At 51.4% G+C, this 13,376-nt stretch overlaps 1 protein-coding gene across 3 annotated transcripts; it reads right to left on the reverse strand.

Annotated features, from left to right (window-relative positions):
* Positions 1-5,061: 5,061 nt before the first annotated feature.
* Positions 5,062-6,927, reverse strand: LOC124312617. 3 transcript variants are annotated; one of them, XR_006910595.1, is made up of 5 exons: positions 6,816-6,927; positions 6,629-6,754; positions 6,460-6,572; positions 6,135-6,402; positions 5,062-6,070 (listed from the first exon to the last, which is right to left on the reverse strand). XR_006910595.1 is itself a non-coding variant. In XM_046777095.1 (3 exons), exons 1-3 carry the CDS (start codon positions 6,309-6,311, stop codon positions 5,541-5,543), a joined length of 645 nt encoding a protein of 214 aa, XP_046633051.1. In that variant the 5' UTR covers positions 6,312-6,402; the 3' UTR covers positions 5,062-5,540. The 3 variants fall into 3 exon arrangements, 1 of the variants encoding a protein (XP_046633051.1); XR_006910594.1 differs by having other exon boundaries at positions 6,629-6,927; XM_046777095.1 differs by lacking the exons at positions 6,460-6,572; positions 6,629-6,754; positions 6,816-6,927 and having other exon boundaries at positions 5,062-5,846; positions 5,909-6,070.
* Between the last annotated feature and the right edge of the window lie 6,449 nt (positions 6,928-13,376).

Consider the following 13,376-nt stretch of genomic DNA (forward strand, 5'->3'; position numbering starts at 1 on the left):
ACAATAGAACTCAAATAACTTGAATAATTTTTAAAAATTCAAGCGCTGTGATGAGCGTTTTTCTAAAACTTTTTGTTCATGATTTGCTCGATACATTTATTGATTCAATAGACTTGAAATGGTGTATTGGACATTGCTCTGGCGTGCATTGACGTGCTCTGGCTTGCTCTGGCGTGCATTGACGTGCTCTGGCGTGCGCTGGCGTGCTCTGGTGTGAATTGGCGTGCTCTGGCGTGCACTGGCGTGCTCTGGCGTGCATTGAGGTGCTCTGGCTTGCTCTCGCGTGCATTGACGTGCTCTGGCGTGCTCTGGCGTGCACTGGCGTGCTCTGGCGTTCACTGGCGTGCTCTGGTGTGAATTGGCGTGCTCTGGCATGCACTGGGGTGCTCTGGCGTGCATTGACGTGCTCTGGCTTGCTCTGGCGTGCATTGCCGTGCTCTGGCGTGCACTGTCGTGCTCTGGCGTGCTCTGGCGCACAGTAATTGTTCAAACTCGGAGATGAATACTAAAAAAGACTGTTGCCGAGGGTGCTCAGGTGGGCGATATATCACCAACAACCTGCAGTGTTTTGTAGAGGAGGAAATCATGAGATCCAGTAATTCGAAGGACGTTAGGTTTAGGTTAGATGGCTGCTGCATTCGGTTGACGGTAAAGGCATCACTGTAAATAAGGCCGAGACCTCCACCCCCCTTCTTTGAAACTGATTGTGGGCGTGGTAGATGCACGGCAGTAAAACCAGCAGGGCAGGCCGACTTAAGGATGTGATTGCCATGCGTCATATTTAGCCAGGTCTCAGTCAGAGCTAAAAAATCAATCTTCAGGGAGACAATGAGGTCAGCAATCAGATCTTTTCTCTTGCTGACAGAACGGGCATTCAGCAGGCCCAGTTGGGGTAGACTCGGTTGGTGGGATGATCCGTGACCATGATTTATCCTCTTGTTTTGGAAAAAAGAGGCGGAGAGACGGACGTCCAGTCACCACAGCAACTGTCGAGCCGGAAACGTTGGCGCAGGCCAGCCAGCCGTCCACCTCGATAGCTTCTCCTAGTTGGTAGTCGAGCAGGCAGATCCAGGAGCTTTAGTGTGTGGTAAACAGCTTTCGAAGTCCAGTCAGTAATGAGCTGATTTTGGCCCAAAGGCCTGCAGGCCCAAATTTCTTCCATGGTGTAAAGCGGAAGAGGCATTTCAGTACGTCCACTTTGGCAGATAAGAGCGAGGCAAAAATTCTTAAAGAAAAAATTCAAAGTCTCAAGTATCTTTACCAAAGACGGTATGGTGGCAGGCCCGCGCCACCATAATCCGTTATGGGCCTTTAGAAAAAGACAGCCAATCCCGAAACAGCCGCGGCCGATGCCGAAAACTGTATTCTCCTTGGCTGGCCAGCGAGAAAACTAGATGTAGAATGAGCAGGAATGGATGGAATGCCACAGGCAGTGTTCAAGTGGCGACACCAAGCGGAAAAAATTGGAAAAAACTTGACAGCGACGGGGTGATTCAGATCATCAGAAAACACAAACAGTTCGGAAAAAGACGAGAAGTCGGTGGAAAAAGCCACAACACGAGAACCACCACAAAAAATAGTTCAAGAAACTTGCAAACTAAGGTTGCAGAAAGCAAAACTCCAAAGCGGAAAATGAAATGTAAGTAGAGCAAGTGACAGGTGCAGCCTTCCTTGGCGCGACTCAGCAGACGACGGCGGACGACGGACGGCGTGCACTGGCGAGCTCTGGCGTGCACTGGCGTGCTCTGGCGTGCACTGGCGTGCTCTGGCGTGCATTGACGTACTCTGGCTTGCTCTGGCGTGCATTGCCGTGCTTTGGCGTGCTTTGGCGTGCTCTGGCGTGCTCTGGCGTGCACTGGCGTGCTCTGGCGTGCACTGGCGTGCTCTGGCGTGCACTGGCGTGCTCTGGCGTGCACTTGCGTGCATTGACGTGCTCTGGCGTGCACTGTCGTGCTCTGGCGTGCACTGGCGTGCTCTGGCGTGCTCTGGCGTGCTCTGGCGTGCACTGGCGTGCTCTGGCGTGCTCTGGCGTGCTCTGGCGTGCTCTGGCGTGCACTGGCGTGCTCTGGCGTGCACTGGCGTGCTCTGGCGTGCACTGGCGTGCTCTGGCGTGCACTGGCGTGCTCTGGCGTGCATTGACGTGCTCTAACTTGCTCTGGCGTGCATTGACGTGCTCTGGCGTGCACTGGCGTGCAATGGCGTGCTCTGGCGTGCACTGGCGTGCAATGGCGTGCTCTGGTGTGCATTGACGTGCTCTGGCGTGCACTGGCGTGCTCTGGTGTGCATTGACGTGCTCTGGCGTGCACTGGCGTGCTCTGGTGTGAATTGGCGTGCTCTGGCGTGCATTGACCTGCTCTGGCGTGCACTGGCGTGCACTGGCGTGCACTGGCGTGCTCTGGCATGCACTGGGGTGCTCTGGCGTGCATTGACGTGCTCTGGCTTGCTCTGGCGTGCATTGCCGTGCTCTGGCGTGCACTGGCGTGCTCTGGCGTGCTCTGGCGTGCACTGGCGTGCTCTGGTGTGAATTGGCGTGCTCTGGCGTGCATTGACGTGCTCTGGCGTGCTCTGGTGTGAATTGGCGTGCTCTGGTGTGCAATGGCGTGCTCTGGCGTGCACTGGCGTGCTCTGGCGTGCACTGGCGTGCTCTGGCGTGCACTGGCGTGCTCTGGCGTGCACTGGCGTGCTCTGGCGTGCACTGGCGTGCTCTGGCGTGCACTGGCGTGCTCTGGCGTGCACTGGCGTGCTCTGGCGTGCACTGGCGTGCTCTGGCGTGCACTGGCGTGCTCTGGCGTGCATTGACGTGCTCTAGCTTGCTCTGGCGTGCACTGGCGTGCTCTGGCGTGCACTGGCGTACTCTGGTGTGCACAGGCGTGCTCTGGCGTGCACTGGCGTGCTCTGGTGTGAATTGGCGTGCTCTGGCGTGCACTGGCGTGCTCTGGCGTGCACTGGCGTGCTCTGGCGTGCATTGACATGCTCTTGCGTGCACTGGCGTGCTCTGGCGTGCACTAGCGTGCTCTGGCGTGCACTGGCGTGCTCTGGCGTGCACTGGCGTGCTCTGGCGTGCACTGGCGTGCTCTGGCGTGCACTGGCGTGCTTTGCTGTGAATTGGCGTGCTCTGGCGTGCATTGGCGTGCTCTGGCTTGCACTGGCGTGCATTGACGTGCTCTGGTTTCTCTGGCGTGCATTGGCGTGCTCTGGCGTGCACTGGCGTGCACTGGCGTGCTCTGCCGTGCACTGGCGTGCACTGGCGTGCTCTGGTGTGAATTGGCGTGCTCTGGCGTGCACTGGCGTGCTTTGGTGTGAATTGGCGTGCTCTGGCGTGCATTGGCGTGCTCTGGCGTGCACTGGCGTGCATTGACGTGCTCTGGCTTGCTCTGGCGTTCATTGCCGTGCTCTGGCGTGCACTGGCGTGCTCTGGCATGCACTGGGGTGCTCTGGCGTGCTCTGGCGTGCTCTGCTATGCAGAACTCAAGTGTTTGACAATAGAAATCCACTACCCGACAATAGAACTCAGATAACTTGAAAAATTTTTAAAAATTCAAGTGCTGAGATGTGCGTTTTTCTAAAACTTTTTGTTCATGATTTGCTCTATAAATTTATTGATTCAATATACTTGAAATGGTGAATTGGACATTGATTTACACATCCTGTAATTAAAAAATGGTTTGAACAAGTGAAAAAAATATTATAGCAACTTCAAGTGCTGAGCTGTTCTCTGCTGTGCTCTACCGTGCTCTGGCGTGCTCTGGCGTGCTCTGGCTTGCTCTGGCGTGCACTGGCGTGCTCTGGCGTGCACTGGCGTGCTCTGGCGTGCACTGGCGTGCACTGGCGTGCTCTGGCGTGCACTGGCGTGCTCTGGCGTGCACTGGCGTGCTCTGGCGTTCTCTGGTGTTCACTTAAGTGCTCTGGTGTTCACTGGCGTGCTCTGTTGTTCACTGGCGTGCTCTGGTGTGAATTGGCGTGCTCTGGCGTGCACTGGCGTGCTCTGACGTACACTGGCGTGCACTGGCGTGCACTGGCGTGCTCTGGCGTGCTCTCCCGTACAAAAATGATAGCAAGTTACCAAGCAGTAACTTTCTTGCTGTCTACTGTCATGCTTGCTAGTTGCATGAAAGTTTTTTCCTAATAAGGGTTTTCTCTCAAACATACTAGTCCCTTACTGCTATGGGGTTATTAGTTTTAAACTAGCATGAACTCACTTCCGTCAGAGGAATATATAAAACAGATTACCGCGCGTACCCTTCCTAGCTCGATAGCAAGCTTCACTTGCTTTACCCCTCCTAGCTAGTAATTAGCAAGCTTCACTTGTTTATGTTAGCTAGTGTCACACTTATTAGTTATTTTTATGCTCTGAATTTTTATATTATTGGGTCACCCATCCAAGTACTGTTGGCTGTTCCGATGGCTGCTTCTGCTGATATAGTGGGATGCTGCTGCTGCTGATGTGGCACTCTAAATTTTATATTACTTAAATATTTCAAGACCTAAAATAATTGTATTTTGTCTGTCATATTTTGAGTTATAGTCAGAAATTTCATCACCACAAGATGGAACAATTAAATGAAATAAAGCACCTTTAATAAAAGATGCATTATTTACTGTATTGTATATATCTAAATAAAACAAATTTTTTTTTGCCGCTATTGGAATTTAACCAATTAGTTTGCTAAATTAATAGCTGAAGAAATCTTTGTACAGAGTGTACTTTTTTAAAATACGCCTATGAATGAGCTAATGCATTAAAATTTAATACTAATTTTATTTAATCACAAAATAATAGTAGCCTTTATATGATACATAGCCCGTACGAAACTTCTAGCTAATTCCGTGCTAGAATTAGCTACGAAGTTAGGTGGTTTTAGCTAGAAATTTTCATGTCAAATTTTTAAATTTCATATTGGGAAATTTAGGGTAGTGTCAGCTTTGTTTTTCATAGCTAAAATTAGCTTAACATCTTAGATTTAAGGTAGCTTGAAACTTATAAGCTTGGATATCTTAGATTATTGGTAGCTTGAAATTTATAAGCTTGGAATCTTTAGACTAAATGTAGCTTGAAATCTATTAGCTTTAAAGGAACTGAAATCTTTGTATTGAAATTAAACCATCATTGGTTTAATCAAATTCTTTTCCATGTTACAAGTAGGCCTTGGAGGGACATCGATTAAAATACACCACACATACATTTTTACATTTAAAATGAACACAATAAGAATACGAGCAATATCTAAGTTCAATGTTGGCCACTTCCGCGTTAATTCAATTTAACACCAATAAAAAACGACAATTTTCAGCAACGGCAATTCGTCGGAGGTGTCGTCGACGAGCAAATGGACAGACTGCCCGACATTTAAACTTTACAGTCAACCTGTATTACAAATGAGGAAAATGTAGGAGGGGAGTTTTCTCGTCAACACACTGAACTCTTGCTCGAGAGTTTTCACGGCAACATGGACTCGAAACTCAATCAATTACGACACGATTCTATGTTTTTGAAATGACGTTAACTAAAACGTAACGAATATACGTACAATCCGGTACAATCAACTTTGAATTAGAAGAGAGAAACGGCAGGGAAAAAAATGACCTCTTAAGAAGCTGAAAGGATGATAGAGAGAGGATGGGAGGGTCATCGGAAAAGAGCAAATAACGTTGTGTCGAGGTGACCATGCTGCGCGATGGAGGAGATTATTCAAAGAAGTTGAAAATGAAACATAAAAAAAGTAGAAAATTGAAAAAGAAAAGAATGAATGACTGAAAGAACAGGAAATCTGTTGAACTCGAAAGTGGGGCTGCACATAAACGTCGTCTTGAACGTCAGCATTAACTGGCTCCGTCAATGGTTCGTCCTTAAACGGAAAATACAAATTAAATAAAGAAATAATTCTTACAATCATGTTGCATTTATTACCAGCACACGCTTCGGGTTTTCTTTTGTTGTGGAACTTGGGGGGGTGTCAAAAATGTTGAAGTCCAAAGAAGTAAGAATCTGAGAGTCAGAATTCTTCGCTGATGACTTTTCGTTTCTTTTTGGTGTGACAAATGAATTTTCCTTGTTGTGACTTGAATTTCTCTATAAAATAAAAATCAATTATGAATGTGAGGTTACGTTTTTTACCATAAAACAAAAAAAAAACCTTGGATTTGGTGTTGCCCAATGATTTGACAGACTGATTGCTACGTTTTCTCTTCGTTGGAGGCGGAGGAATCAAATCTTCGTCAGACTCTGATTCTGAAGAAAAAATTCCTTGCTGATCATCATCATGATGAAGGCTGCTGTCAGCAGATGTATCGGACTTTTCTTCATTTTTCATGACTTCGGGGCTGATTTTTTGGCTACTGGCTTTTGGACACTGATAGGAGGCACCATGGCATCTCGTACTGCCACCACCACATCTCTGTCCTCTGCACAACAAAAACTTTAAGAAAAAGAACACGTGTAGTAATATGAAGTTTTACTACCTGAGTACGAGATAACTTTACATGATCTCATGTCATGTTGAATTTGGGATCTAGATTTGGTAGTCAACTCAACGGGTAGGTTCCAACCAGGATTGCTGGGAAACTTGGGCCAACTAAATACATCAGAATTTAGAACAATAACAATAACTAATAAAACGTGTGTGCTTACTTGATCCCAATAACTTTTTTTGTTCCAACAAAACCTTTTAATTGCTCGAGCTGATCATCGAAACTATGGTCATGGAAATCTTTCGGCACTGCTATGGCCTCCAATGTGCCAATGCCCAATTCTCCACTTTTAGTAAAAGTGACAAGTATGTAGATCAGTGGGTCTGCCATTACAAATATGTACGTACTGACATTAAATGTAAAAGAAAAGTCAGTGAAGAAACAGACAGCCAGACATCTTTACTTAGACCAAGCTTAGACTTACACCACAGACTCAGTCTGTGCTAACATTCGAGCGCGAAAATTCAGTGCATAGCTGCCAAATTTCAATTGATTAAAAAATTAAGGCGTAGCTTCCAAATTTCGATCGATGATTTTTTCTTTGATTTGAGTTTATATAATTTTGAAACATTAGCAGATTGATGATTTTCATTAATCTGTATTAATCAGTTTCAAGATAATTCTACAATTCAAACAATTCTTTTTCGCACACACAAAATTTTTTTTGACGTCCATTAATAAATGGTCATATTTTTCGACACACTTGGCGACACTTTCTGCTGCGGTTGATTCCGTGGCGATTTGAATTATTTTCAAATTGTAAGCTAGACATAGCATACTAAGGTATGCTGATGATTCATAGTCTTTATCCTGAATTTAAAAGTTCTAATATTAGGAAATTTCAGAAAATAAGAGATAATATAGGTCTAATATACTAACCTCAAAAGTATTTGAATTGTTTTCATTCAAGTTGTATTCTTCATCACTATCACAGGATTCACAGCCTTCTGCAACAGAGTTTTGGCAACAGAATAAATAAATTAAGGGGGGAAAATTCGAGCTGATTTTTAGGTTAATAATTTCAAGCCAGCAGAAAACGCCCTAGCTTAGAAAATAAAAGCTTATAATCTGCTAAAAAAAAGTGGAGCAAAACTCTAGATTAAAAATTCTATACTGGAATTAGCTTATAGTTAGGAAATAAATTTAGGGGGAAAAATTCAAGCTGGTTTTAAGGTTTATTATTTCAAGCAAGATAGGAAAACGCCCTAGCTTGGAAAATAAAAGCTTATAATCTGCTAATAAAAGTGGAGCAAAACTCTAGATTGAAAATTCCATACTGGAATTAGCTTAAAAATAGGAAATAAATTTAGGGGTAAAAATTCAAGCTGTTTTTAAGGTTTATTTTTTCAAGCTAGATAGGAAAACGCCCTAGCTTGGAAAAAAAAGCTGATATCTGCTAACAAAAAGGTGAATGATGTTAACATGAAAAATTTCGAGGTGATTGCAGCATGATAGCTGCTTTGATTTTTTAGCCTAGCACCGCGCGAGCTGTTATTAGCTAACAGTTCAAAATCTAAGCAAAAAGTTTCGTACGGGAGGGATTTATCTTCTTATTTATATGGATTTACATTTTCAGCATATGCTATTTTAATTGAAAAAGAAAGTATCATATGAGGAGAGAGGGAGAGAGAAAATAGGTTTAATGCCGTATAACGCACTAGCTGAATAAAAACTTGTTAAAACAAGTCAGTAGCATGTCCGTTTTTGCTTATCGGACCCCTTTTGTATAAAGAAACGTATTGACCTTACAGGTAATAACAAGCCGCATGCTTGTATTTTACATACAGGTCCGTGCGAACAAGTAAAAAGCTAGCTCTAGCTAGTATTAAACCCCGTCTCGTTCATATTCGTAACGCGCTAGTCAGTTACTAGCGCGTTACGAATATGAACCCCCAAGTCAGTGAAAAACTAACTATCTACGGATATATTGCATAGTCGTTTTTTACTTGCTGGGACATTACTAGTAAGTGCTAGCTAGATCCCTACGCCAGCTGCTTAATTTTTCGTAAGGGCTGGCTAGCTCTGGCGTGCATTGACGTGCACTGGCGTGCTCTGGCGTGCACTGGCGTGCTCTGGCGTGCACTGGCGTGCTCTGGCGTGCACTGGCGTGCTCTGGCGTGCACTGGCGTGCTCTGGCGTGCACTGGCGTGCTCTGGCGTGCACTGGCGTGCTCTGGCGTGCACTGGCGTGCTCTGGCGTGCACTGGCGTGCTCTGGCGTGCACTGGCGTGCTCTGGCGTGCACTGGCGTGCTCTGGCGTGCACTGGCGTGCTCTGGCGTGCACTGGCGTGCTCTGGCGTGCACTGGCGTGCTCTGGCGTGCACTGGCGTGCTCTGGCGTGCACTGGCGTGCTCTGGCGTGCACTGGCGTGCTCTGGCGTGCACTGGCGTGCTCTGGCGTGCACTGGCGTGCTCTGGCGTGCACTGGCGTGCTCTGGCGTGCACTGGCGTGCTCTGGCGTGCACTGGCGTGCTCTGGCGTGCACTGGCGTGCTCTGGCGTGCACTGGCGTGCTCTGGCGTGCACTGGCGTGCTCTGGCGTGCACTGGCGTGCTCTGGCGTGCACTGGCGTGCTCTGGCGTGCACTGGCGTGCTCTGGCGTGCACTGGCGTGCTCTGGCGTGCACTGGCGTGCTCTGGCGTGCACTGGCGTGCTCTGGCGTGCACTGGCGTGCTCTGGCGTGCACTGGCGTGCTCTGGCGTGCACTGGCGTGCTCTGGCGTGCACTGGCGTGCTCTGGCGTGCACTGGCGTGCTCTGGCGTGCACTGGCGTGCTCTGGCGTGCACTGGCGTGCTCTGGCGTGCACTGGCGTGCTCTGGCGTGCACTGGCGTGCTCTGGCGTGCACTGGCGTGCTCTGGCGTGCACTGGCGTGCTCTGGCGTGCACTGGCGTGCTCTGGCGTGCACTGGCGTGCTCTGGCGTGCACTGGCGTGCTCTGGCGTGCACTGGCGTGCTCTGGCGTGCACTGGCGTGCTCTGGCGTGCACTGGCGTGCTCTGGCGTGCACTGGCGTGCTCTGGCGTGCACTGGCGTGCTCTGGCGTGCACTGGCGTGCTCTGGCGTGCACTGGCGTGCTCTGGCGTGCACTGGCGTGCTCTGGCGTGCACTGGCGTGCTCTGGCGTGCACTGGCGTGCTCTGGCGTGCACTGGCGTGCTCTGGCGTGCACTGGCGTGCTCTGGCGTGCACTGGCGTGCTCTGGCGTGCACTGGCGTGCTCTGGCGTGCACTGGCGTGCTCTGGCGTGCACTGGCGTGCTCTGGCGTGCACTGGCGTGCTCTGGCGTGCACTGGCGTGCTCTGGCGTGCACTGGCGTGCTCTGGCGTGCACTGGCGTGCTCTGGCGTGCACTGGCGTGCTCTGGCGTGCACTGGCGTGCTCTGGCGTGCACTGGCGTGCTCTGGCGTGCACTGGCGTGCTCTGGCGTGCACTGGCGTGCTCTGGCGTGCACTGGCGTGCTCTGGCGTGCACTGGCGTGCTCTGGCGTGCACTGGCGTGCTCTGGCGTGCACTGGCGTGCTCTGGCGTGCACTGGCGTGCTCTGGCGTGCACTGGCGTGCTCTGGCGTGCACTGGCGTGCTCTGGCGTGCATTGCCGTGCTCTGGCGTGCACTGGCGTGCACTGGCATGCTCTAGCGTGCACTGGCGTGCTCTGGCGTGCACTGGCGTGCTCTGGTGTGAAGTGGCGTGCTCTGGCGTGCACTGGCGTGCTCTGGCGTGCACTGGTGTGCTATTGCGTGCATTGACATGCTCTTGCGTGCACTGGCGTGCTCTGGTCATGCTCTGGCGTGCACTGGCGTGCTTTGGTGTGAATTGGCGTGCTCTGGCGTGCATTGGCCTGCTCTGGCGTGCACTGGCGTGCATTGACGTGCTCTGGCTTGCTCTGGCGTGCATTGTCGTGCTCTGGCGTGCACTGGCGTGCTCTGGCGTGCACTGGCGTGCTCTGGCATGCACTGGGGTGCTCTGGCGTGCTCTGGCGTGCTCTGCTATGCAGAACTCAAGTGCTTGACAATAGAAATCCACTACCCGACAATAGAACTCAAATAACTTGAATAATTTTTAAAAATTCAAGTGCTGTGATGTGCGTTTTTCTAAAACTTTTTGTTCATGATTTGTTCTATAAATTTATTGATTTAATAGACTTGAAATGGTGTATTGGACATTGATTTACACATCCTGTAATTAAAATATGGTTTTAAAGTGAAATAAGCTAGTTTCTGAGCTGTTCTCTGCTGTGCTCTACCGTGCACTGGCGTGCTCTGCCGTGCTCTGGCTTGCTCTGTCGTGCATTGACGTGCTCTGGCGTGCACTGGCGTGCTCTGGCGTGCATTGACGTGCTCTTTTGTGCACTGTCGCGTTCTGGCGTGCACTGGCGTGCTCTGGTGTGAATTGATGTGCTCTGGCGTGCACTGGCGTGCATTGACGTGCTTTGGCTTGCTATGGCGTGCATTGCCGTGCTCTGGCGTGCACTGGCGTGCACTGGCCTGCTCTAGCGTGCACTGGCGTGCTCTGGCGTGCACTGGCGTGCTCTGGTGTGAAGTGGCGTGCTCTGGCGTGCACTGGCGTGCTCTGGCGTGCACTGGTGTGCTATTGCGTGCATTGACATGCTCTTGCGTGCACTGGCGTGCTCTGGTCATGCTCTGGCGTGCACTGGCGTGCTTTGGTGTGAATTGGCGTGCTCTGGCGTGCATTGGCCTGCTCTGGCGTGCACTGGCGTGCATTGACGTGCTCTGGCTTGCTCTGGCGTGCATTGTCGTGCTCTGGCGTGCACTGGCGTGCTCTGGCGTGCACTGGCGTGCTCTGGCATGCACTGGGGTGCTCTGGCGTGCTCTGGCGTGCTCTGCTATGCAGAACTCAAGTGCTTGACAATAGAAATCCACTACCCGACAATAGAACTCAGATAACTTGAATAATTTTTAAAAATTAAAGTGCTGTGATGTGCGTTTTTCTAAAACTTTTTCTTCATGATTTGCTCTATAAATTTATTGATTAAATATACTTTAAATGGTGTATTGGACTTTGATATACACATCCTGTAATTAAAAAATGGTTTGAACAAGTGAAAAAAAAATTATAGCAACTTCAAGTGCTGAGCTGTTCTCTGCTGTGCTCTACCGTGCTCTGGCGTGCTCTGGTGTGCTCTGGCTTGCTCTGGCGTGCATTGACGTGCTCTGGCGTGCACTGGCGTGCACTGGTGTTCACTGGCGTGCTCTTGTGTTCATTGGCGTGCTCTTGCGTGCACTGGCGTGCTCTGGCGTGCACTGGCGTGCTCTGGCGTGCACTGGCGTGCTCTGGCGTGCACTGGCTAGCTCTGGCGTGCATTGACGTGCTCTGGCGTGCACTGGCGTGCTCTGGCGTGCACTGGCGTGCTCTGGCGTGCTCTGGCGTGCACTGGCGTGCTCTGGCGTGCATTGGCGTGCTCTGGCGTGCACTGGCGTGCTCTGGCGTGCACTGGCGTGCACTGGTATGAATTGGCGTGCTCTGGTGTTCACTGGCGTGCTCTGGTGTTCATTGGCGTGCTCTGGTGTTCACTGGCGTGCTCTGGCGTGCACTGGCTAGCTCTAGCGTGCACTGGCGTGCATTGACGTGCATTGACGTGCACTGGCGTGCACTGGCGTGCTCTGGCGTGCACTGGCGTGCTCTGGCGTGCACTGGCGTGCTCTGGCGTGCACTGGCGTGTTCTGGCGTGCACTGGCGTGCTTTGGTGTGCACTGGCGTGATCTGGTGTGAATTGGCGTGCTCTGGCGTGCACTGGCGTGCTCTGGTATGAATTGGCGTGCTCTGGCTGCACTGGCGTGCTCTGGCGTGCATTGACGTGCTCTGGCGTGCATTGACGTGCTCTGGCGTGTATTGACGTGCTCTGGCTTGCTCTGGCGTGCATTGCCGTGCTCTGGCGTGCACTGGCGTGCTCTGGCGTGCACTGGCGTGCTCTGGCGTGAACTGGCGTGCATTGACGTTCTCTGCCTTGCTCTGGCGTGTATTTATGTGCTCTGGCGTGCACTGGTGTGCTCTGGCGTGCACTGGCGTTCTCTGGTGTGATTTGGCGTGCTCTGGCGTGCACTGGCGTGCTCTGGTGTAATTGGCGTGCTCTGGCGTGCACTGGCGTGCTCTGGCGTTTACTGGCGTGCTCTGGCGTGCACTGGCGTGCTTTGGTGTGCACTGGCGTGCTCTGGCGTGCACTGGCGTGCTCTGGTGTGAATTGGCGTGCTCTGGCATGCACTGGCGTGCTCTGGCGTGCATTGACGTGCCCTGGCTTGCTCTGGCGTGCATTGGCGTGCTCTGGCGGGCACTGTCGTGCAATGGCGTGCTCAGGCGTGCACTGGCGTGCTCTGGCGTGCACTGGCGTGCTCTGGTGTGAATTGGCCGGCTTTGGCGTGCACTGGCGTGCTCTGGTATGAATTGGCGTGCTCTGGCGTGCACTGGCGTGCTCTGGCGTGCATTGACGTGCTCTTGCGTTCACTGGCGTGCTCTGGTGTAATTGGCGTGCTCTGGCGTGCACTGGCGTGCTCTGGCGTGCACTGGCGTGCTCTGGCGTGCACTGGCGTGCTCTGGCGTGCACTGGCGTGCTCTGGCGTGCACTGGCGTGCTCTGGCGTGCACTGGCGTGCTCTGGCGTGCACTGGCGTGCTCTGGCGTGCACTGGCGTGCTCTGGCGTGCACTGGCGTGCTCTGGCGTGCACTGGCGTGCTCTGGCGTGCACTGGCGTGCTCTGGCGTGCACTGGCGTGCACTGGCGTACTCTGGTGTGAATTGGCGTGCTCTGGCGTGCTCTGGCGTGCATTGCCGTGCTCTGGCTTGCTCTGGCGTGCATTGACGTGCTCTGGTGTGCACTGTCGTGCTATGGCGTGCTCTGGCGTGCACTGGCGTGCTATGGCGTGCGCTGGCGTGCTCTGGCGTGCACTGCTCTGGCGTGCTCTGGC

This window comes from Daphnia pulicaria, chromosome 8, assembly GCF_021234035.1.
Source record: "Daphnia pulicaria isolate SC F1-1A chromosome 8, SC_F0-13Bv2, whole genome shotgun sequence".
NCBI classification, from domain to species: Eukaryota; Metazoa; Arthropoda; class Branchiopoda; order Diplostraca; family Daphniidae; genus Daphnia; species Daphnia pulicaria.

Coding starts and splice junctions, on each gene's coding strand:
- LOC124312617 (XM_046777095.1), bottom strand. CDS start 6,311: ATGAAAAATGAAGAAAAGTCCGATACATCTGCTGACAGCAGCCTTCAT. Junction 6,071..6,134: donor TGGGCAACACCAAATCCAAG/GTTTTTTTTTTG, acceptor TTTATTTTATAG/AGAAATTCAAGTCACAACAA. Junction 5,847..5,908: donor AAAACCCGAAGCGTGTGCTG/GTAATAAATGCA, acceptor TTTCCGTTTAAG/GACGAACCATTGACGGAGCC.